General features: G+C 40.1%; 3 protein-coding genes across 8 annotated transcripts; 2 read left to right on the top strand and 1 right to left on the bottom strand.

Annotated features, from left to right (window-relative positions):
* The first annotated feature begins 184 nt into the window (after nucleotides 1-184).
* cimap1d (CIMAP1 family member D) lies at nucleotides 185-5,408 on the top strand. 3 transcript variants are annotated; one of them, XM_019352033.2, is made up of 6 exons: nucleotides 185-1,274; nucleotides 1,369-1,462; nucleotides 1,917-2,027; nucleotides 2,525-2,638; nucleotides 2,784-3,218; nucleotides 5,346-5,408. In XM_019352033.2, the coding sequence occupies exons 2-6, from the start codon at nucleotides 1,423-1,425 to the stop codon at nucleotides 5,363-5,365; spliced, it is 720 nt and encodes a 239-aa protein (XP_019207578.1). In that variant the 5' UTR covers nucleotides 185-1,274; nucleotides 1,369-1,422; the 3' UTR covers nucleotides 5,366-5,408. The 3 variants fall into 3 exon arrangements, with proteins under 3 accessions (XP_019207578.1, XP_019207577.1, XP_025758576.1); XM_019352032.2 differs by lacking the exon at nucleotides 5,346-5,408 and having other exon boundaries at nucleotides 188-1,274; nucleotides 2,784-3,709; XM_025902791.1 differs by lacking the exons at nucleotides 185-1,274; nucleotides 1,369-1,462; nucleotides 5,346-5,408 and having other exon boundaries at nucleotides 1,947-2,061; nucleotides 2,784-3,709.
* On the bottom strand, nucleotides 3,336-5,981 carry cks2 (CDC28 protein kinase regulatory subunit 2). Its single transcript, XM_003439825.5, has 3 exons — nucleotides 5,774-5,981; nucleotides 5,429-5,556; nucleotides 3,336-3,904 (listed from the first exon to the last, which is right to left on the bottom strand). Exons 1-3 carry the CDS (start codon nucleotides 5,830-5,832, stop codon nucleotides 3,861-3,863), a joined length of 231 nt encoding a protein of 76 aa, XP_003439873.1. The 5' UTR covers nucleotides 5,833-5,981; the 3' UTR covers nucleotides 3,336-3,860.
* A 138-nt stretch (nucleotides 5,982-6,119) lies between these two features.
* On the top strand, nucleotides 6,120-23,751 carry shc2 (SHC (Src homology 2 domain containing) transforming protein 2). Of its 4 annotated transcripts, none has more exons than XM_005479063.4 (15): nucleotides 6,120-6,396; nucleotides 7,098-7,162; nucleotides 9,307-9,567; nucleotides 12,676-12,746; nucleotides 15,167-15,227; nucleotides 15,425-15,544; nucleotides 16,191-16,244; nucleotides 16,410-16,461; nucleotides 17,098-17,224; nucleotides 19,380-19,560; nucleotides 20,201-20,297; nucleotides 20,933-21,112; nucleotides 21,340-21,689; nucleotides 21,796-21,947; nucleotides 22,172-23,751. In XM_005479063.4, exons 3-14 carry the CDS (start codon nucleotides 9,385-9,387, stop codon nucleotides 21,922-21,924), a joined length of 1,605 nt encoding a protein of 534 aa, XP_005479120.1. In that variant the 5' UTR covers nucleotides 6,120-6,396; nucleotides 7,098-7,162; nucleotides 9,307-9,384; the 3' UTR covers nucleotides 21,925-21,947; nucleotides 22,172-23,751. The 4 variants fall into 4 exon arrangements, with proteins under 4 accessions (XP_005479120.1, XP_013123512.1, XP_013123510.1 ...); XM_013268058.3 differs by having other exon boundaries at nucleotides 8,757-9,567; XM_013268056.3 differs by having other exon boundaries at nucleotides 7,559-9,567.
* Nucleotides 23,752-24,062: the final 311 nt, after the last annotated feature.

Raw genomic sequence — 24,062 nt, 5'->3', positions numbered from 1 at the left:
GCATTAGAGACAGAAAGCATGTTAGTGTGTGTGAATTTGTACCTAACTGCATACTCGCACATGTTTGAGCCTTAATGTGTTTGTGTTATTTAGGTTGCCAAAGGAGGGCACCCCCAGGGGAGAGTCAAAGCCTGTGAAAGTTTAATGTTTGCTTGCTGCACGTCACTTGTCGACCCTCTCGGTTACAGTTGCCTCTGGAAACTGGCAGCTCAGGCCTTTAAACCGAATCAAATCAACACATAACTGTGTCTGGAAAGTGTGCTTGGCTCGAGGTTAAGGATGATAAATCAGGGGGGTTGTTAATTCACTGTGTATTCCATCAGTTCAATGCCAAAGAGACGCCAAAATACAGGTTCATGTGTGCTGCACTACATTTGACTCGGTGTTGGGGTTTTATAGCGTGTACTTGGCATCAAAGCATTGCTGTGCTTGTCCATTCATTCTAAAGGAAATATTCTCTCTGCGTTCATGCTAACAGAAATAATATAAAGCTATGTGGCTGCACTGTATAGAGATCTGGTACCGTCAGCAGCGTAAGGCCAAATTTGAAGTTATCAAACTCTGAGCAGTGACAGCTGATGTAGCTACTCATTCTGAATGGAAAACTTTGTTCTTGTTGTGACAACGAGGCAGCGGTGCAGGGGACCAGGCTGCAGCATGCTACCCACAGCAGTCTCCGTGGCAACTGTATGCATGGCTGAAGAGTGATATTGCGTCTCCACACTGTGATGAGCAGAAAGAGTGAAAAGAGAAAGGACGGAGAGGGGGATCTTGGTTTCATGGTTTGCGGGGGGAGCGAGCTAGCGTTACATGAGAGTGAATCGGAGTGATGACATTGTTTCTAAGTGCCAGCTGAGTGCACCTATACACCTACCCCCATGGAGGAAGGGCTAATGACCTGCCCAACCATCCACTGATGAAGCATTTGGACAAAGGGGCAAACGAGCAGACAGAGTAAACCCTATCCAGGGTAGATCCTCCTCTGTTGTTGACACTTTGACAAGCATTATAGGTCTCAGGTTTCCTGATTGCTTTGGAGGAAATTGGGGATTGATCCTAGATCAGGCAGGGTTCTGGGCTTCTAAAGTCACCTGGGGCTTTGGTGATGCTGGATCAAGACGAAGCACAGATATCTAACAAAAAAGAAACAGACAATAGACCACCAAGAACAGCTTGAATGAAGGAATCACTTGCGCCTCTGAATCTAATCTGATGACTGAATTTCCTGAAGCCTGCCTCACTTTTAGCTGAAAAGGGACATTACCTGTGTCAAGGTACAAAAAACCCCCAATTCAGCTATTTTTATTTATTTTTAAATGATTTTATGAGCATATAATGAATGCCCAAAGCAATCTGATACTTCTATAGAACCGCTACCATTGCTGGACTCCTGAAGTAACTATCACTTCTGCAAAGAGTAAGATGGAGAAAAAATACCCAGTAATTGCTGGACGAGAAAAAGGTAAGTCATCTTGAAAAACGATCATGGTTCCTTTTTTATGTAAATTAATATTTACAAATAAATATCAATAGCTTAATATACTGCAGTTAAGCAGAGTGGGTCGTTTTGCAGTGGGCAGACCTGTCAGGACTTGCTCCGTTCTGTGAAAAAAACGCTCCCACCTTGTTAGCTGTTTGACATAATGTGCATAATAGTGTTTCATTCAAGGCTGAAAACTGGAAGGCAAATCTCTAAAATTCACATGAATTTTAATTTGTAATGTCTAGTTATCTTAGGCAAAAGTATGCAGACCTCCTTATTTACAGAGAACCTTACACAAAGCTGCGTTTACAATCAAAGGAGCCATTGTCACGTTAGAATTTCCTACATTTCTGACTTTTGTAAACTGTGGATGTAATTTAAGACGTGTATTTTGAGATTATGGCAACTTTGTGACATTTTCTCCTGTTTCAAGGGCCTGGACCTGGTCGCTATGGGCTTCCTCCCACTATTGGATTTATTGGCCATGACTTCACAAAGTCAGCTAGCCCTGCCTACTCTTTCCATGGAAGGATGACTGATAATAGTGAGCCCCTCTCTTGCTTTATGGTTTATCAGAAGTGGGTACTTGCAAGGCTAGTTTTCAAGTTTACTATAACCTAACTAAAGTATTACTTTTTTCTTTTGCAGATTTTTTCCTTTTTATTTATTCTATGACTAACTAAATAACGCCTTTTTTTCGTCAAACTGCTGATTTAGGATACAAATTAGCTGAAATCATTACAGTCACCAATACACACATTTCACAGAATTTGTGTACAGTAATTTATATCATTTATGTTTTCAGAATGATTTCCTCTCCTGTAAAAATGATCTCACAAAGATTCTGTTGGATATGATTTCCGTTTGGTGTAATGTCAAATTCAACCACTAGGTGGAGACAAGACGTTTTTCTTCATTTTGTTTTTTTACTGCATCTACAGATTTGCATGATCAAATCAAATTAAGCAAAGAGAATGAAAAAAAAAGAAAAGTTTACTTTCTAAAATATAAATTTGTAATTATCCAATTAATTTTTAACAGTGTATAGTGTTGACTCCAGCCCAGGGCCTCAGTATCATATTGATGCAAGAATCACTCGATTTGGAAAGGATGGCACACCTGCATACTCAATGCTGGGTAAAGTCAAAGCCCAGAGTAAGTATGCTTTCCCTCATTATTGGAGTTCATTTTAAAATCAATTGTGACATATTGTATATCAGTCAGATCCATAGATTAGTGAAGAAAACATGTACCTTTGACCCTTCTGGAGAACCCCATGTGATTGTCTTCTGTTCACTAGAGGAGCTTTTCCACACACCCGGACCCGGTGCATACAGCCCTGAGAGAGCCCCACCGTGCAACCTGCAGCGCAGACCTCCATCCTACACCATGGGCTCTCGCACACACTACCGCAGTGTTGACTCAGTCCCAGCTCCAAACAAGTACTCTCTACCGCCACTTATGGGCACTCAAGTCCCAAACAAGACATCCAGTGCAAGTTACACAATATCAGGCTGTCTCAGCATAGGGGGACCATCTGAGGATTTAGCCAAGACTCCTGCGCCTTGCAGATACAATAGTACAGACCCAAATGTTTATCTGCTCCGACGGCCAGCGTTTTCCATGTTGGGACGTCACAGTTTACCCAGAGATGGCACCAAGAAACCAGGTCCAGGAACATATAATCCAGAGAAAGTTACAGTCCACAAGGCCCAGGCACCAGCCTACTCCCTGGGTATCAGACACTCAGAATTTGTTACTCCACTTATTGTCAATATTTCTGACTAAACAACAATCATCTGAGAGAAAATTACATAATTCTTCAATTAAATAAAAAGAAAAGAAGCAAGTATTAAGGAATTAGCATATTTTATTTGTCCAGTATCAAAGAACTTGACAAATCAACCACAACGGAGAGCCAAATGTATATCAAGAAATAACATATGCACATAAAATACATACGTTTAAGGAATTATCAAGAACTGTTCTAACAAAAATGTTAGGGAGTTCATGGGTTTGAGCACAATAAAAATCATATGCTCATATGGCCATTAAGTAAACAGATCAGTCTTGACAACATTACATCTAAAGATAAAAAAAAAAAATGTTAAAGTGTACAATTGACAGGCAAACTTTCACCTTCAAATTGTTTAAAGTTATCATTCACAGTGAAAACAAGACATTTTTGTCTTCATAACCTCTAAAAACTGAGGAAATCTGAGTGAAGAAACACAAAAATATATACACACAAAACTACAGGGCCTCTACACAACATATCAGAACACATATCAGATTTATGTGCAGGACAGATATAGGATCGAAAGACACTACATATCAGCAGAGGAGATAGCAGGTACTTTAATAGACAGCTTCCCCTTTAATCCTTTGGGAGAGGCCTTCTGAAAAGCAGTATGTGTGGCTCTAGGGAGTAAAGCAAGAAAGATCCGTCAGCATCATCAGTAAGTCATTAAACACAGTCAAGCCTACAGCTCTACGTCATCTACTCCCAAATTTTATCACAGCCAAATAATGCAATGTAGAAGCTATACAATGACAGATTGAATTCTAATGTCAACTTTAGCACGATACTCATATGCTGTTGAAAGTATAATCAAGGGGTTTCAAACACAGGGACCAGGGGCCAAATCCAGCTCAGCAAATGCAGAGCCAAGTCAAAATTTTGTTATCAACTTTAGAGTTATAGTTATTTTTGAAAGTTTGAGTTAGTAAGTCAAAATCTTGAGACAATAACCTGAAATTCTGAAATGGTATGAATGTCAAAAAACGTTCTTTTGTTTGTTTGTTTTTACCAACAATAACAAGGTTCTATAGGGTAATTATTAAACGTTTTTAGTCAGTAAAACACCTCACTGTTACCAGCGTTTCTTCAGATTACTGAACATGTGAAGAATGAATCACAAGACTGATCATAAAGAAATTAAAAAACAAAACAAAACAAAATATTGCTTCTTTCCAAAAGAATTAACATTTAAATCTTCTCTAATTTTGTATATTCACTGTGATCTATAAATTTTAATATATCCTCCTGGGAACCAAGGAAAAAAAGAATCTTCCCATTGAACTTTTTTGTGATTACCATCCTCTTTGGAGCTAAAAGAGGGCACCCAAACACATGGGATATCAATGGAAAGCCCAGAATGTCCTCTATTTAGTCCCTCAGGACTTAGTAGTATAGCTCAAATAAGTCAAAAGATATACACGAAAAACAAATGCCCATTACACAGGACATAAATGAATAGGCTGTTTCGCAGGAGGATATGTCATAACGGTAGACTGGCTGTTTAAAAAAAAAAAAAAAAAAAAAAAAAAAAAAAATCTTCTTGAAATTGTGCTTATTTTTCTTACAGTTTCTCAGGGTCTCAACCATCTCTTCTGTGGATGTACTACTTCTTACCCACACAAGATCAAACTAGGCTCTTATGTGGCATATTAAAAACAATGAGTTTGACCCTGATATAGGGTCACCATAAAAATCACCCTGATAGTCATCCCTCTTCTTTGATACATATACCAGCAAGAGATCTGTTCATTAATGGCCAATAGAATACACACACAGTGTAAAAAGGCTGAGCTAAAGCTAAAGGCTTCAGCATAGAGTGAGCAGTGTTATAGCTTTTTTATAATAGCAACCCTGATCATTCCCTGGAGATGCTTTCCTACTCAAGTTACAGTAAACAGATGGTGAAATGTCTGTATAACAAAAAAAAAAAGAGAACCCTGAAACACATATTTGCTTTAACTGTGCTTAATAGTTTTCCAAAGGTTTGACAGATACACAGAAATGTGGTATTCTCACCACCTTAGATTCAAAGAATGATGACATCAATCTGTAATTCTTTAGATGCACACAAGGGCGTCTGACTTCATTTTCAAGACAAGACTGAGGAAAAATGTGAACTTGTCCTTCACACCATGATTACTGACCTGGTTTATGGATCATGTAGTGAATCCAGCCCTGGCTCTGTTGGACTCCAAGTCCTCTCCACTCTTCTTCGGTCATCAGGTGGGAGGAAGGCACCAGTTTGGACAGCTGCTTGGGAAGCACAACATGCCTGAGGATGGAAATATAACAAACATATTGTTAATTGCCTACTAGGGGTCAGACAGTTTATTTTGATATATTTTAATATTACCTGCTAACGCTAACGCAAGACGTCTGAATTTACAGCGGCAATAAGTTATCTCCACCATGTTCAAAAAGCTACTTTGACCTTAGCTAATTACTCAAACCAAATTAACGGACTCTTGAAAACGTTAAAAACATAATACCTGTACTCGAAGTCGTCATCGGTGTACTTGTCAGAATAGAAAATCTGTTTTTTCGACATTTTCAGTTGACAAAAGTAACAAAACTGAACTCCAAAGAGGTGATATTGGATAATGTGAACTAAATGTGTTCGCTAGCAGTATCTACAAGCTCAACGAGCTACTGTCATCTGCCGCTGTTTTCTGGGGATGATTCAAACCCCAACGGTTACCCGCACTCCCCTGATTGGTCGAAGCAGTAGCACGCGGACTGAACAGGATCGTCTATTCAGAGAAAGATGACTCCCTCCGCGGGGAAACCACAAGTCTTGCGGCGAAGCGCTATCGCGATAAAATTTGTACATTTAACGGTATATTAGAAATGGTTTTGTATGATTAAAAAATACGTTTTTGATTTTTGAACTCAAGGTTTGTGATGTATTTTGAAAAGTCTGTGGTCGTTTTGTCAGATATGTTGAGAAGTTGACACAGTAAAAGATCTTCGGCTCTCAATTATCTCTGCTACGTAGTTGGTCTTCTGCAAGAGAGTACTTTTGACGTAGACGAGCCGGAGTTTGACAACGGAGGGTAAACTTTCAGGAGAAAAGTACACAAGGTTGGCGATGTCTCCACTGGGGGGAAAAATCGTATGTATGATTCACTTCTATACTTGCTGTTCGACCTGTGGTGTATTCACAACAGCATGGGAATATGAACACTTAGCATGACTACATAAACTTTATTATTTTTAAAAAGCACTTTAGAACACTGAAAGTGAATATGGCAAAAATATTTAGAGAAGTATCCATCAGCATCATCAGTAAGTGATTAAACAGTACAGTCAAGCAAGCTGCATGTCGTCTACACCCAACTTTCATAGCCAAATTTTATGTTTTGTATAAATAGCATTATTTTTTCAGTCTACTAACTTACTACGAACTCATTTTACATTTTAACCAAATAACTTAGCTTAAATTTTCTGTGCTGCAGGTACCTTATGACGTTTTGTTGTATTAGGTTGTGTCACGTCAATGGCTACTAATGAGTGGTGTGGTATTCAGAGCACGATTTGTTCAACTTGTATATGCAAATTCATGAGGTAAATCTGTTAACTCTTGACATACAGAGAAAAAAATGTGTGAATTAAATTGGTATTGGTATCATTTGTAGAATGAAACTGTAAGTAAGACTCTGAGTTTGAGGAAATAACATGAACACTGTAATTTTATACATGTCACTCAAGTGTTTTGCCAGGGAAAATGGGGAACAGAAAATACTGAGAAAGGCTATTGCATCTGTCAACATGCATCGATTACATCTGGTTTATCAGTAACTTTTTATACTCTAGCAAACAACCAAGAAGTGATCTGCACTGCAGTGGTCATGTAGCAGCTTTCTCAGAGCCTGACATAGGTAAGATCTGTGCTTCTAACGCCTTTCTGAGTAACTTTAAGGTTGCACATGTGTCAATCGCATGCCTGTATAAGCTCTAATCTTGTTACTATTGTTCTGAATAAATTGGACTGTGGTTTGTTTACTGTAGTTGTTCTAGAGTTGGTGTTGGATAAATGGCATGGTCTCCAGTTTCTCCAGATTCTCTGAAGCGCTGTAGAAATCCTGTGAATTACACACCTTTCTTCAGCTTTTTGGCATAACAGAGTGTTGGGTTAGACACAATGTATTTCTAGAAACTTGTTTTGGCCAATAGGTTTTCCATCTGTCTTCTGTGTCAGTATCTTTTTTACTACTGTACCTGTTTACGTGATTCGACTGAAAATCATCGTTTAACCCGCTTTATGTTTCTCACAGAGAATCCTGACTCCTGATGCGTACCTTCTGTTGCCTTTGTGTAAGACGGAGCAATGCAATTGTGAGAGAGAAGCAGGAAAGAGATTGAACGGGGGAAAGGAAAAAGAGAGAGCAGCTAAAAGGATCTTGCTGAGATGGCTGATTGTTCTCTTGGGAGACGGTTGGGAGGGAGATGGGAAGGGAATTCAGGCAGATGGAATAGGGTGGATGTTTTTAGAGATGTAGTCCCTTAGGAGAGTGGCTGCATTGTTTTCTTTGTGAAGTCTTTGCCTCTAACCAGGATCAATTATAAGCATACATCAAATCATACAAAATTCGCTTTAACTAAATGGACAGGAAATTCTCTGATATTCATCAACATCCAAACTCAATACCCTCTTATATATTTTAACTTTATATCTCAAGATCGCTAGTTCTAGAGCAAAACTTCAGCTTTGTTCTTCTGTTGCTGTACATTTGTGTTATTTGTTTTTATGCAGTTTAAAGTAGTGTTGGTTACTTTTTGAGCATGTGAATTTTAATTAAGGACATTATTTTGTGTTAGTTATCAAAATGCAGAGACAGTTGAAATACAAAAGGCATAGATAAAAAATAAACAGAAAATCCATAGATAAGAAAAATTCCAAATGATAATGAACTGACAATGGATGGGCAAGATGCCTTGGATGTATCCAGCCTCTCGCCCCGTGTTAGCTGGGATCCCAGCTGGATAAGTGGTTAAGCGGATGGATATATCATTTGAGGAGTAGATTCCAAAATGTAATGATTACTGGCTCAAATTACTGTCTTGCTGAATGTCCTTTATGCAGAAACGCAGGTGCTCTGTAGTGTCAATGTGTACGTGTGTCTGGGAGCAGGGTGGTTCAGGCAGATGTGTTTTAGCTAATACAGTCTGAGAGCAGCTGGGCAGGGCTAATAGACCAATGACATCATCCAAAGAGAGAGAGAAGAGAGAGAGCAAGACTGGGAGCACAGCTTGCCTAAGGCAGGGAGAGGGAGCGGGGCAGCTCAGTGAGGAGAGCAGCATGAGAGCGGGACAGTGTGTGTGTGTGAACGGGAGAGGACCAGACAGCATTCAGTTGACTTTGACAAGGATATAAGACCAACAAGATTTTCCTGCTAGTTTTCTCCTCCTCCCTCTTTGCACCTTTCCCCCTCCCCTTCCCCCCTTTCCCCTTTTTCTTCCATCCTGTGGCAGTTATCCCCCCTCACAGGTCCTGCTTCAGGCGGCTCCTCCGGGCATGCTCCTTAAGCCAAAGTATGACCGCTTTCGCAATGAGTCTGTGACCTCCTCCGACGACCTAATGCAGAGCTTAGCCATGAGCGGCAAAGTTGTGGCCACACCAGTGGTTCCCTCCTCCACGCCAAGCCTTCCTCTGCCTCCTTTGCCTCCCCTGGATCCCAGTGCCAGGTCCTCCTCCTCTGCTGGGGCTATGGCCTTGGCCGACTCTCCTTGCCTGGATGGGGAACAAGATGCCACGACAACCTTCTGCATGCTCATTCCTAAGATGCCTCAGTGGAAATTCTCCAACTCCCTGCTTAGCCGGAGTCCATCCAACTCCAGTTCCAGCTCCAATTCTAGCAAGGACTCGGGCAAGACAGCGGCAGCTACTTCCCAGGCCTCTGTCACGTCTTCTTCATCATCACACAGGCCCGGTGGTGGAACCTCAGCCAGTGGCCCAGTGGCGAGCCTTGCAGCTGTGCTTAACTCCTGTGACCCGGTGTGTGTCACTCCTTGTTCCCTACAGGCCATTCGGGGGCAGCGAGCAGTAGCAGCGGCAAATTCTGCCAGTCCAGGGGGGCACGTATTTGGAGCCACGGAGGTCATGGCGAGCCCTGGTGGCTCCAGCAACTTCAGATCAGGAATGACACGCAGCACAAGGGTCGAAGGCATGTGGCTTGGGGGAGAGGACTTCAACCAGAAGGGTAGCTTCATCCACAAACCCTCTCAAGGCTGGCTGCACCCTGACAAGAAGATAGTAGGACAAGGCGCGTCCTACATTGTCAGGGTAAGCTAGCTGGCACTTTATTCTTGATGCATCTTGATGCAAGTTTTGTTCAAAGAAATAAAAAACAACCAAAGGAAATATGCAGTAACTTTTTCAGGTACTCATCAATGAGTAAAGAGAACAAGATAATTGCAGAATATTAAATATATTACCCCACTTAAATATTCTCTGTCTGACTGCATAGAAGACAAAAGGACACCTCACTATCAGGCAGTTTGTTATGCAGCTCATGTGGCGAAGACTGGGGAATACATAATTTAATCCAGATAGATGGCTGAGCGTTGCTCATTGGCAGACAGCATGCAGGCGTCAGGGTGGAGAGAGATAAACCATGAAATTATGTGTATAGACTGTAGAAAGGATTGTGGTTCAGCTGCACTGTTTACCAAAGGTAGAATTTATCATACTGTACTTAAACAATGAGAATCTGTATTTATAGAGCGTGTAACTTACGTCTGACTGTAAGCTCCCACTGCAAGCTTGTGGGAGTGGTTGCTCTTTGTTTTGTTTTTGGATTGTTTACGTTCTTGTGTGCGATGAATTATTATGATTTTACCCATAAAATGTTATTTACAGTATCTCAGCATAGTCAATACCAAATGTTTATTTCATTATCATGAAAATATGCTCAAAATAAGCTTTTTATTATTCTGTAAATTTGTATCAAAATAAAGTGATATATATAGAAATGAATGTGATCATTTCAAATGATACAGATAAATCTGTGTTTCAAAGAAATCTTGTTCTCAATCCGAGCTTGCTGTGTTTACAAAGGGTTACCAGCCTGAGCAGATTGCTCGATGTCAAAGATCTCCCCTCAGCCATCCCCCATAACTGTTCACCTCTGCCCCTGTGCTCTCCTCCTCCTCAAACTAATGACATGACTCTTGATTAGCCCAGACTGGGGCCCAAGCACGCTTTCTAATAACATTATACAGGCACCATTCATTCCCATATTCAATTACGTTTAATCACAGTCATTTGCATCATATGATGTGGAAGAGGATGGTTGGATCTGTATGGGAGCAGTCCAAATGTTGAGTACATGTGAGCTCTCACAGCCAGGAAGGGCTTTCCGAAATGTATAACAAGTGCTCTTTTCATATCTGACTCATAATCACATTAATGATGGGACCAGACTTTTAACAGCTTGTTGCTGTCATCAGAAACTGCCCTCTGACAATTGCAGATGACCTGAAAGAGCCAGTCTTTGAACGTGTCTCAAGCCTCTTGAAGTAGTACTTCAGGAGACATGTATGTGCAGCATGCATGGTAAATCTATGCAGGGAGGCGTAGTCTCTGCATGTATTAGTGTCAGAGTGACGGTTGATTTCTGCTGCACTGTGCCATTTTTAAGTAGCATGGCCACTATGGTGAGCGACTCACTCTCATTCTCTCGCGCACATATTCATACATATCCACTCCTCTGCTGGGAAAGACACAAATCTGATTTTTAGCAATGCTCTTACTCGCTCTCTCTCCCCCTCTCTCTCTCTCCCTCGCTGCATAGCCACGTCAAGATCTGTGTCTGGCCTGCATCTGCCGTCTCTGCTAGTCAGGATTTTGCACCGGCCATCAAAACACTGCTTCTCCTAAATCATCTGCAGAGAGAGAGCCAAACTGTTTCTATTTTGTGCTATTCACTTATTTCACTATCAAAGCGAAGCATAAATATTTGTAATGCGATTGCCTGTTGCTAATTGATGCAGTTTCTAGAAGGGTCCTATGACCGTAGACTTGAGTTGTTGTAATTTTACTGTCATATATTTTTGAATAAGCTCTGCGTAGTGTGCAGTTAACCAGGAATAGAAAGTAACTAATCACGCACTTTTATCTGATCATCCTTTACTGCATGGCTGTTGTTTTGTTGTAAAATTTGATCACATTAGCTAATAAACTTCTTTTGGAAATCTTTTGCAGTGACCTACGATATAATTTGGCAATTATTTATGTCAAAGGCAGCTACAGCAAAACACAGCTAAAGAGGACATGCTAATGTTATTACATTTCTAAGGAATGTGTCTTGGAAAGTCTACGTCCCTGTAGTCAAAGCAATAGTGTGCAAGAGACTTGGCCAAAAGGACAAGAGTGCAGATAGGGTGATAGAAGCAGGGATGTTGCATCAGTAGATTGAGTTTGTGACAATGGAAGCATTGGCAGAGAGAGGGAAAGAAAAAAGAGAGGGACAATTTCCCCGATGGAAGACTTCCCTCATGTCCAAATCTTGTTAGTGAGCTCGTTAAGTTCTCAGAGGTCCCACTCTGTTTCTCTCTCCGTCTCTCCAAATAAGTTTCACAAAGAGCTGTGCTTTACATCCCCAATGCAATGTACTGCATTTAAGATGAGTGTCACATGTTCTTTAAGGAGGCTGCGATTCAGTGTAGCACAAAACACAGGAAAAAAATTGTAATTATTAATTTTCAATGCCGCATCTGTTGTTTTTATGTATTCATGGGTTTATTTACCTATGCAGCAAGTAGATGGTAGAAGCTTTTTTAAATGAGTTATTATCTCTGAGTAGGTTTTTACAGACTGATTTTAGCAGGCAAACAAATGCCAAGCAATTCGTTCACCACTTCATCTTTTCATGATAATCACACAGATATGCAAATAAGAAGTAGAGGGCATACTCACATGCTGATTGTTTACACAAACACACTCACATCCCCCAGAGGGCTGAGAAGCTGCAGTTTATCCATGATTTGAAGCTCTGAGTGCTGCTAATCTAGTCACAGTGCCATTAGCACCCCAACCTGACAGGCATTAGGAAGCTGCTCAGCTGGGACCTTCCCACTGGAGGACACTACATTAATGGGCTATATGGGGATTTGATTTAGATTACTGTTGAGAGTAATCACATATACCAACAGAGTATTGTCTATTGTGAACGTGACATCTCTTTCTGGAAGTGTTGTGGTGTAGTTAGAATACAAACTTAATTTAAATGCAGCGCACGTTTATAGTTCTGTATTTTTGAATAGTTTCATTCAATTATCTTTTCAGATCATAAAACATATTTGAACACTTGATGAGTTTATTTTTAAATTAAAAATAAGGTATTTAACTTAGATTTTAATGATTTTTCTCCCTTTGGTTTTTTCTTTACAGTACATGGGATGCATTGAGGTGCTGAAATCAATGCGATCCCTGGACTTCACCACACGCACTCAAGTGACAAGGTAAGCTGGTAACCGTCTTATCCGCCAGTGTAGATGTGTAGTATTAATTGAAGTGTGAAGAGTTTAATATGTATGTATATCTATCTATCTGGATGACCAGGAGATGGGATTAGAAAAGAGAAAAGGAACAGAGTCAGTGGGAGAGTAGAGGAAAGTAGATATGCAGGTGGGGCGTACGGCAGCACATTCCCCTGCCACCACGTCATGTTTTTACAGTCTGTGTGATAAATAGGTGGATCGTTTTCAAACAGCCGGCTTGATTGTTGCTCTGTCATGAGCTTAGATCAGCTGCCATTTTCATCCATAGATATACATATACATATATAGATATATATATGTTACCATGTTATTAGTGGTATGCCAACATGGTGTGAAAATGCTTTTACTTTAGCATGGCCAATAGATTTACACTTGTCACATTAGTCTTTTTTGATCAAGAGCCACAACTTTGAATTTCAAGTTTACGTTGCAGTGTTGTCCAATAATTCATGCACTTGCAAGAACTAAATGCATGAAGACAGCAGTATAGTGTGGGACTGTTAAGAGATAAACAGAGCTACTGTATTTGTGTTCAGTGGCATCAAAGGCCAGAAGGTTACACATTAAACTATGCCTCAGGGCCTTACTATGTCTGTGTCTTGGTGTTTTATGCCCTACACGTCATGTTATTGTTATAAAAACAGGGTTCTTTGCAGTCCTCGACCTCATGGGAGAAGTCCTTTTCCCCACTCCCTCCCTGTCTGCCTTGCTCTCTGTCTCTCACCCTCTCCTCTCTCCTGCACAATCGATCGGCGGTAATCTGAGCCCACCGTGCATCCAAGGCTTAAGTGCAGGGGGGAGGAGGTAGCAGAGATGGAATGATGGAGAGGGAGATCTATTATTGATGATGTTCGTTAATGACTGTGGAAAGCTGCAGTGGTCCCCATGAACGCACCCTGCTGGATAATGTCTGCGGCTGTAACTTCTTGAGGGGGGAGGAGGAGGAGAAGGAGGAGGAGGAGGAAGATGTCCAAAACAAAGCAGCAAACCAAAATGTTTGCACTGGGAGTAGCCATAGAGAATAAGATGGCTACGTCTGGTCTTGTTTTTATGTGACTGACTGAGTCATGATCATTTCCAGCAATGATGAATGTTTTTTGTTTGCATTCCTGTCGTGGTTGATTTTAAAGTCCCATTTAAGTGTGCTTACCCCTCGGTCAAGGTCAGAGTGGCCCTTTTCGCCTAGTAGCTCACATAAGACATGTTTTAAAAATTCAAAATAGGTTCAAGTCCTCCATGATGCTAACAACACAAGGCTTTTGTTCCTGGTTCTTTCCTTACTTTGTTTGCCAAAATCATGATATATGTGTATATGAATTGCTGGATATCATTTAAAGGCAGCACAGTCGGGGCTTACGTATCCATTCAGAACAAGCCATTCTTCAGCTTCCTGACTTATACACAACGAAACAGTCAGTAGCTTCCAGTATTTCAAAAATGTAATTCGGCTCCATGATTTAAAGGTGCTTTCTCTTAACAGTCCTCTCTGTGTTTTTTGCCGTTTAACTGCAAAATGAGTGAAATGAGGTGCAGCATTTTATTGTAGACGAAAACAACAGCTCATCTCTCCCCCCTCCTCCGTCTCCTCCTCCTCCTCCCTCTGCTTTCTCATCAGCATGAGTCATTCGAACATTGTGGTGTTTTTCAAAAATCCCTGAGAAGACCTTTACTCGAGATGGGGCCCGGGACGCTGCTTTTTAAATATTTACGAGCCACTTGATAGGGGCAGCTAGGTTCTTGATTGTTCCCACTGTCCCCTGGCAGAGAGCGTGTGAGCTCCCGCCTCAAATCCACTTTATGGCTCAGCCGTGCCATCATGCTCACACAGGGGACAGACCCTTTAAATGCCCATTAGGCAGCCATTCCCAGGAGTTATATCAGTTTTATCGCCAACTTGTAACAAATGTGCAGGGAGAATTGCACTGCAGAAAATAAATGCGAATGCTAATACCCTGCTGTTGTGCTGGTGCTGTTTATTCTCCCATAATTTGGGAATTTAAATTGAGTTTATTAAACATCAACAGATGAATACTGTTATTGTTTTCTTTCCTGGGTTAACATTTCCAACATTAATGGTAAAGCTAGATAAGAATGTTGTGACTTTCTTATCTATTTTCGTGACCTTTGAACTACGATTTGCCTACGACCTATGGGCTTGTTTGGAGGAAGGGAAAACGTCTGTTCATGTTTAACCTAAAGTTTTCCATTACTGTGGGGCGGCGTTTTGGGTTGTGACTCAGTTTTCTGTATTTTTCCACAGACAACACAAGTCCATATGATTTATACGTTCTATATTATTATTATTACAAATGGCTGATAATCAGTAGCCAGTATATTCGTCTTTAGTCTGATCTGAAATCTTTCTTCATGTTCCTATTTAGGGAAGCCATCAACAGACTGTGCGAAGCTGTGCCAGGTGGAAAGGGGGCTTGGAGGAAGAAGGTTAACAGTAATTTATAATCCTAACATACATGCAGTACTTTTGACAAGCAGTCAATAGTGATTTTATATACACACTAGATGTATTAAAATAACAACAAAGGGTAGAAAGGACCTCTGCTGCTCAGTATGACATTTTTATCTGTATCTACAACAGAAACTATATAATTGTAACTTTCATTGTATCCTTTATTTTGTAGGTTCCAAACAAAGCTCTACAGTCAGTGATGGGGAAGAGTAACCTGCGATTTGCAGGCATGAGCATCGCAGTCAATATTTCCATCGATGGTATTAATCTGCTCATTCCTACCACACGACAGGTTAGCTGATACTTAATTAAGGTGGCGAATGTACTTGCATGACCACAATGTGATTAAGACCTTTATAATGTGCCAGCTGTTATTTTTGCATTTTTCTTTATTCCTATAGCTTAGCTTTACATAGATGTTAGCATATTTTCTCTTAACTGTTAATCACTGGGTAAAATATGCGTGAAATCACTGATGAGATACATTTTTTTTCTTTGTTGGAAGTTTGTAGTGAACAATTTTACACTCCTATGTGAATATTATAAATAAATACCACTTTGGTGAGGTACAGAGTCAAACCTTTAACCTTTAATTGGGACTTTGCCCAGTTGTCCATTATGTGTAGATACAACAGAGGTTCATCGCTTGAGTTAGGTGCCTTTTTTATGCTTGAATGATTAATAGGTCAGAGTTAGGTGGCTATACAAACAAAACAAACCCCCATGAAAACAGTTAAAAAGCAGCCAATGTCCAAAGAAAAACTTTGAAAGACTTTCAGAAAACCTGGAGGGCTGTTGCTCAAGACCACTTTAAAAAAATTCCAAGAAATTTTAGCTCCTTGGAAGCAAAATATAAAGAAATGAGGTGTGGGTCAAAACTTTTACACAATATTGTGCATTAATTGATAAAATAAAGAATGGCTTCCTTTCTCTTTCAGGTGATAGCTCATCATCCCTTGCAGTCCATCTCATTTGCCTCTGGGGGAGACACAGTAAGTGCAGCATTTAACATTTACTCTCCATTAAATTGTTGGAATGAACATTTTGCCTATGCAAACATGTATGACTTGAATTAATCATTAACAGTCTCAAGCTTAAAAAATTACTGATGGTTTTGATTTATCGAGCTGATTTTCCCCCAAACTAATATGTTGCAGGACACACCTGATTATGTTGCATATGTGTCCAAAGACCCAGTGAATCAGAGAGGTATGTTCTGAAAAGGTTCCCTTTCTCCTTCCATACATTTTGCCACTAGACAAACACGTTTATTTTGTAAGGCAAAATAAGTTGCATTAGAAAATACTGTCTATTCACTTTTGGAGTACTGCTGTCAGTGTTGCATTTTTTACTGTGGATTATAACATTACTATTGCGATATCTATAGACATTTTTTTTTAAAAATGCTTTGATTCCACCTCTAACTATATTTTGTAGTTTGTCTGTGGCTTAATTACAATTATTATGGGTTTAGAGTGGGTGAGACTCTGTAACAATAACTGTACAAAATCATTTAAAAACAATATTTTATTAGCAATATTGATGATTTGATTTTAGCATTTGCATTGTAAACATATTAGCATTTCATTTTAAAATATCACAATTATTAAAAAAAACTAAAGTATATAAAAAATGTTGTAATATGCCGGTATCGTAAACCTGTTTTGTTATAAAATATCAGCCTATTGCACCACAAAATATACTTTGTTGGGAATTAAATAGCTAATAAACATTGTGTTTGCTGATGTCTTAAAAAGTACTAATATTTTGGACTCGGGACCGGGAGTTTGAATAGCTCGTGGCAACTTTTTAACTCCTCACTCTCTCTCTCTCTTTTTCTTTCAGCATGTCATATCCTGGAGTGTTCAGATGGTTTAGCCCAAAGTGTCATCAGTACCCTCGGCCAAGCCTTCGAGCTGCAGTTCAAACAGTATCTGCACAGTCCACCAAAAACCATGACATCTGTGGAGAGGTAACAGAAAGTCCTGCCACTTCTCACGTACTTAACTAGATGAAAAAGACATTAAGAGTTTTTGTTACTCTCCTTAAAATCTGTGACATCTCTGAAGCGGTGGGATAATGACTCATAAATTATCCCAATGTTTCAAATAGAAAAATCTAGTATGTTGACTTCATGTAACAAAAGCACCAAAAACACCCACTTCAGTTTAAGACTGAAGATGATGGAAATTACTTTTAGTTTATATTTTGACACAGTAAATATTCCAGGACCGTATACTAGTGATGGGTCCAGCAACACTGACGCACCGGCGCATGTATCAAGCTCACAGAGTGAAGCCTGTATCGGTGCGTTGCTTTAAGAAAAAGTCACGTGATCAATACAGCTGCTGTATCGCTCATTGCCAAAAGAAAGAAAGAAAAAGAAAAAGAAATGTTTCTGCTGTGTGGGATCATTTTGATCTTTTAACTGCAAATAGTTTGTCGGTCTTTGTTTCGGTGTAATCTATCAGAATAGGAAAAACAGCAATGTGACCTGCAGTGTAAATTATTTATTTCATTTTATGCAGGATAAATGTCGCATCTGTTCTGCATTTCTTACACAAACAAAAGCACCTCCTCGGTGTTCAGGCATTACAGAGCCAAACATGAAAATGAGGAGACAAACACACCGAGAATGAACACAGGTCGGCCTATATTAACACTGAACAGCTTTTTTATTAATATGTGTTTTATTATTTTGAAATCAAGCATCTAGGAAGACTGTTCTGGACCAGGCAGTCCTGAATTTTATTATAAAGGACTGCCAACCCCTTAGTACTGTGGAGAGTGTCGGAGAGAAACATTCCAAGATCAGAGGATCCTTTAACGTACTGGGGGAAGAGGAAGACATCTTATCTGAACCTTTTCCACCTGGCTTTACAGTTTTTGTGTTCCCCAGCTTCATCTGTGCCTGTGAGTTTTCCAAAGCTGGGGAAATGGTGTAAAAACCCCCGCAATAGACTGAATGCAAAAACATTGGATAAACTTATTTTTCTGAATAGAAATTTATAATAAACTCTGAATCAATTACATTTAAATGGGTAATATTATATTCACAATACTTTCATTTAATTTTCACTTAATGTCATTCACAATATATTTTACAGGTGTCTACAATATTTGCAATGTAAAAGATATAAAATGATTCCATGGAAAGTACAATACCTTAGTGTACAAGTATGACTAGGTCATTGAATCAGTGTTGTGAGTCTCAAGTAAGTTCCCTGCAATGATATTTAAGGTCCAGCAGGTGTCAGTAAGGAGCAAAACAGCAACACTGTGTCGACACAGTATCGATACAGTTTGGGGAATGTGCTGAAACGCTTCACGAGGCCTCATCTACCCATCACTACCGTATACATCCCAAGCATTCTTACCAGCAGCTGTCAGACTCTATAATGCAGCTTAACATTCTTTTGGTCATCTTACTCACCAGCTTGTTTGTTTACTGTACATTTTATACATATCTCCGTACAATTTTTCTATTTTTCTATACATATTCTTACATTGTTACCTGTATATACCTGTATATACGAACTTCGGTTACTTATGTATATAGGACCACCTTGTGTCTTCCTTTTATATTTTATTTTCCCTTGCTGTAAGAGCTGTGTAACACCGGAATTTCTCATCCGTGGGATAATAAAGGTTTATTCTATTCTATTCTAAGCATCCAGCAGAAAGAGCTTAGCCACCACCAACCTGATCTAGTTTACAGTTCTCAGATTTCTTTCTTATTTATTACAAGGACATGTGATACTTTGTTCTTGTATTTCTTCAAAATCAGTCTTGCAGTGTTGTAAATACATAGATTTTCTCACACATGAGATGCTACCACAGTGATGCCACTGCAGTCACCAGAATAACTCCAGACAAGCAGTTTTTTTTCTTCCTGGTTTCAAATAAACATCTTCTCAATTTCGGATGCAGAGATGTTACTTGATCAGAACAAATCAATTTAAGAATGCTGATTTCCTCCTCAAATTAATGCTGTAGTGTTAACATCATTATAGAAATGAATACATAATCATATTTGGAAGTTTTGTTAAAAATACTGTTTTTTGCTGTCTTTATTTGGACATGTATTTCTATTGTCAGACTTACACACACAGTATATTTCTCCTCAGGTCTGCCAGGACAGAAGAACCAATTTGGAGGGATGACGAGGACTTCTCTGAGCCGGATTACTATAACCGTATTCCAGGGAAGGAGCCTCCTGTTGGAGGTGTAGTAGACTCCAGACTCAGGCCCAGTGGAGCCCTCCTTGGTCACATGCACACTCAACCACAGAGCAAGACAGCAGCTCAGGTGAGTGTCCTGACATGGCTATAGAAACACTGTTAAATCAGGCTCTGCATGTTGATATGGTAGCCTTAGCTCTACTGTAGCTGAATCCAGTTTTGAGGTAATTGCATATTGTGTATTTATATTTTTGTATTTGTATGGTGTATTTCTGCTTCTCTAAATTTCATCGAGAAGAACTCCAGTGCATTTTTGTGTAAACCTGTAAAACCTGCATGCTTGTACTACAGACTGAACTGAAACATCTGGTCATTATCATGAAGTATTGGATTAATGTTTAGAACAGAACTCTCTGACATCTCCCTCGTGAACTGGTGACTGATGTGTTTTCATGCTCCTGCCTCATATTGTTACATGGAATTAAAGCATAGGATCATGAAAATATACTCCATAACTGTGCCTGCAGCATAATTGCCTAAGACAAATACGATTACACAAAGAGCCTTGGGTTCTCTGTAGCCTATCAGGTGAAAGAACCCATTGCCCCCTTTGTTGCAACTTGTTCACAACAGGGTGACATGCTGCAGCTAATGTTTCAAATAGAGTGCTTCGAAACTACATTATGCAGGGACAAGAGATGAGAGTTCTTGGTTATACAGATCCAGATGTATTTAGGTTTTGTTCTTGTGGTGTGATTATGTGTTAGCAGATGAGCTCACCAGCCAGGAGAGATCAAGCATCTCACCAGCCTGGTCAGCTGTGTTATGAGCTTCACTGGGACACCGAGACAACCTGCAGCTCAGGTGAGACATCCTGTGGCAGGGAGCAGCTACAACAGCTAAAAAAAGAAAAAAAATACAGTGACTGTTTAGATTAGTTATTATTATACAGTTGTTATATAGAGGTGATGTACTTAACTGGGGGGATTTCAAACAGGTTTTTAAATGAAGGATTTTTTTAAAAATATATGAGTTGCAATGTTTTCTAGTCACATACTAAACAATGAGGATTGTCAGATTTGTTTTCTGTATATATTTATGAGGTTAGTTGTTTTTTTTCCATCCTTATTGTATTACAAAGCTAATCATCACAGCTCTCATTGCCTGAGGGAGAGAGAGCGTTTGCTCTCTTCTTAATTAACAGAAATAGGATCTTGGCATCTTTTAATGAGGCCCCCTTCATACTTCATATTGTTTATCATCTTTAACTAGACTGATGCTAGGAGGATGATCAAGATAGGTACGACAATTAACTTTTTCCTTTCAAAAATATAGAAAATAATAGTTGGATTTTTAGTAGTTGGAAATTATAAGTGACATTTTGTGATTTTTTTTTTTCTTTTATGTAATCAGTTGTTTCCGTTAGCAGCAAACAGTGCTGTAGCTTGGGGCAGAAACTAGTGAATGAAACGCATTTTGTGTGCATCTTTCTGTCTTAGGTCTGACATCAGATGGTTATTTGTGTGCTGACGGTCAGCCTCCAGGCAGCAGGGACTACGAGGAGCATCAATATGTTAACACCCAGAGTCTGGAAAACCTGGATTCACTCACGCAGGGTCCTGATGGGCACAGAGGCACCAGGGCACCAGAGAGTCCCAAAAAGGATCTCTTTGACATGAGTAAGTCCTGCCTATGACATCTTCGAACATATATATAACAGAACGACAGCCAGGCTTTCTCTCGAATGTTTGATTCCCACCAGATTCCCTTTTTGACACCGTGATTTTACGATCAAGCCACAGAGCTTTTGCTTGTTAGGCAGATGTCAGGCAGACCACTACACTATGAGGAAACAACAAAACCACTACCTTGTGAAACATCTAAAGCGCCTTTGTCGTCCCTGTAGGGCCCTTTGAGGATGCCCTGAAACTCCATGAGGCCTGTGGTGGAGGTGGTGTTGGGTCCACTATATCTGGAGGCTCTGGTGCTGAGGGAGGAGTGGGAGGTGTTCGGGTCTTGGAGGATCAGTGGCCCAGCCCTCCACGACGCAGAGCCCCTGTTGCTCCAAATGAGGAGCAGCTTCGCCGTGAGCCCTGGTACCACAGCCGGATGAGCCGACGAGACGCAGAAAAACTCCTGAGCCGGGACGGAGATTTTCTGGTAAGGGAGAGCACTACCAATCCTGGCCAGTACGTGCTAAGCGGCCTACACCGTGGCCTCCCTAAACACTTACTGCTAGTGGACCCTGAAGGAGTGGTGAGTCTCTTAAGAAGTAGTTTCAACAAATCACACTGGTTATTTGTTTTGTTATGAAGTTACACTGGTGTATTCCTTTTGTTTTGCTTTTCCCTTCAAAAAAAAGGTCCGGACCAAAGACATGTTATTTGAGAGTATAACCCACCTCGTCTCGTTTCACCTGAAGAATGAGCTGCCTATTGTAGCAGCTGAAAGTGAGCTTCATCTCAAACGGGGTGTCAGGAGGAAGCAGTGAATTACCTGGACCTGTGTGGGACTGTAAGCTAGCAGTAAACTAAACTAGACATAAAGCAAGGGGTGCATGCTAACATTATAATTTTAAGAAGCATTGCTATTTCCTTACATTGTTGAGGTGTTCAATTTGTCTTTAACTGCAAAGGGGAGGTTCACATTTTAGCATGTAGATTATGTAGATTCACACACTTGGTTACAACAGATCTAAGTAGAAATAATGTAGTTTTTCTTTTTCTCTCATTCTACAGCGCTAAATTCCTATGTGCCCATACAAATCACATAAAAACTGAATATAGGACTCATTATGGGATGATTTTTCAACGGGAAGAAAGAATATCAGCAATACTTTCTTTCCATGGACAATCCTTCTAAGGAGTGTGCAGTATCTGATATATCCCTGTACTTCTTCTGCTTGTTGACAACCAGGATAAACCAAATATCCCTCATCTGTCATAAACTCCTCAGCATGCAGTTATTAAGCTAACAAACCAACCAGGATCCACAGTTTGTGCTGTGCCCGAGCTGGATAATCACCAACCAAGGTCAAAAATTAAACTGACAACCTGTCTGGAGAGGAGCTAACCTCAGGAAATCACAAAAGGATTTAATGCACAGTGAAGAAAAGCCTGTAATTGTGAAGTGCTTCCTTTAAACTACAACTTGCACGACTAGTAAGTCACAGGTTTTTCAAATCAACCAGTTGTGGGAATCACCAGAACAAACTGTCACTAATTTTCTGGTGCACCAAAAAATTCAAAACAAGATGTCCAGTTCCACATTCAGTAGTTCATCTCGGTACAAATGCAGGAAATGAAAATTCTGCGACTGGTTAGAATGTAAAGACTGTTAAATGTTCATGTTCAAGGTCTGCAGTATCTGAATTTATAACAGCCACAAAGCCTTTATTGTTTCTGAGCTATTTTAAGCCTCAAATCCATAAAAAAAAAAAAGCATAATCATGATATACTGATTAGCCCCAACATTAAAACCACTGACAGGTGAAGCACACATCACTGATTTATCTGGGAAACATTGGGTCCTGGCATTCAAGTGGAAGTTATCTCGAGACATCAACCACATAAACACGACAGAAGATCAGTCCCAAGTAACAGCAACCTCAAGTGTGCTCCTCAGGAACAGTTGCAGAACATGACAAACAGTGCAAGCTGTTGAAACAGCCCACCTCCCTGCAGATTCTGTTTGGGCACCCACAGGATGGGCCAGAACGAGCCCAATCCACTGCACCGACTCCATGCAAAGAGCCAGACAACACGACGCACCCCAAAACGTCACCTGTCGCTGCACCGATCGGTCAGAGCCGTTTTGATGGAACAAGCGAGATCTACACAATGGATGGTTTTAATGTGGCTCAGTGTATTTATCAGTGCAGTGGAGATAGATACATTGTCCTGACTGAGAAGTTTCATCACATTTGTTATTAAATCTGCTATTTGTGTTGTTTGTAAGGGCTGCTCATTATTTTGGGAAGTCATGTGTTGTAAAAGCCTGAGTTAAAAACTCCTCCGCATTAATGCTCAGTATAGCCATGCCCGTTCTCCCCAGCCTCTCCCACTTCAGTGCCTTAATAACTACACTGACAGGCATTTGTGTCAGCGTGTATATAATGTGCATTTATGCTCTTGTTGCAAAAGAACAGTTTTCTTGCCACGCCAATGAGTAAATGAACAAACTTCAGGATGATTCAAAGTTGTGTACATGTAAACAGTAATGGAAGCTGCTCTTGTTTTGGAGTGAATGAGTAATGCTGTCTATGATGGTCTTAAATGTTATCGTCTTATATGTGTGTCCCTCAGAGTTTTTCGTCAGAGGTCAGTCATAGACATCTTAAAGAAAGAGCTTAATTTTTCCCAGCTCAGGGAAGTGCATCACTTTATTGTCCTTATTCCCTGTCTGTACATTTTACTGACTTGCTTGTGTGTTTTTGCTCCACAATGTTTCATTCCCAGTTTTGACAGTGTAATACTTTGTCTGCTTTCTGCCCTTTTTTTCCTCTCTGTTCTTGGCTATTTAAGTTTAATCAGGCCCTCCTTTGTTCTTAGCCTCAGCCTCATAAATGCACATAAAGATGAGGTAAACTTCAACAGTTTTTAGTGAGATCCAGATCATTGTCATTTTTTT

The sequence above is a fragment of the Oreochromis niloticus genome, linkage group LG23 (genome assembly GCF_001858045.2).
Source record: "Oreochromis niloticus isolate F11D_XX linkage group LG23, O_niloticus_UMD_NMBU, whole genome shotgun sequence".
Classification (NCBI taxonomy): domain Eukaryota; kingdom Metazoa; phylum Chordata; class Actinopteri; order Cichliformes; family Cichlidae; genus Oreochromis; species Oreochromis niloticus.
Note: the sequence above shows the minus strand (reverse complement) of the source record. Positions and strands in the feature narration are given on the sequence as shown.

Bases quoted from the DNA above. Each gene is read 5' to 3' on its own strand.
- cimap1d (XM_019352032.2), top strand. From the start codon at position 1,423: ATGGAGAAAAAATACCCAGTAATTGCTGGACGAGAAAAAG. The intron at 1,463-1,916 runs GTAAGTCATCTT...TCCTGTTTCAAG, and splicing joins AATTGCTGGACGAGAAAAAG to GGCCTGGACCTGGTCGCTAT. The intron at 2,028-2,524 runs GTGAGCCCCTCT...AATTTTTAACAG, and splicing joins TGGAAGGATGACTGATAATA to TGTATAGTGTTGACTCCAGC.
- cks2 (XM_003439825.5), bottom strand. From the start codon at position 5,832: ATGTCGAAAAAACAGATTTTCTATTCTGACAAGTACACCGATGACGAC. The intron at 5,557-5,773 runs GTATTATGTTTT...TTCCATCCTCAG, and splicing joins GATGACGACTTCGAGTACAG to GCATGTTGTGCTTCCCAAGC. The intron at 3,905-5,428 runs GTCAGTAATCAT...TTTACTCCCTAG, and splicing joins CTACATGATCCATAAACCAG to AGCCACACATACTGCTTTTC.
- shc2 (XM_013268058.3), top strand. From the start codon at position 8,800: ATGCTCCTTAAGCCAAAGTATGACCGCTTTCGCAATGAGTCTGTGACC. The intron at 17,225-19,379 runs GTAACAGAAAGT...ATTTCTCCTCAG, and splicing joins ACCATGACATCTGTGGAGAG to GTCTGCCAGGACAGAAGAAC. The intron at 19,561-20,200 runs GTGAGTGTCCTG...ATTATGTGTTAG, and splicing joins AGAGCAAGACAGCAGCTCAG to CAGATGAGCTCACCAGCCAG.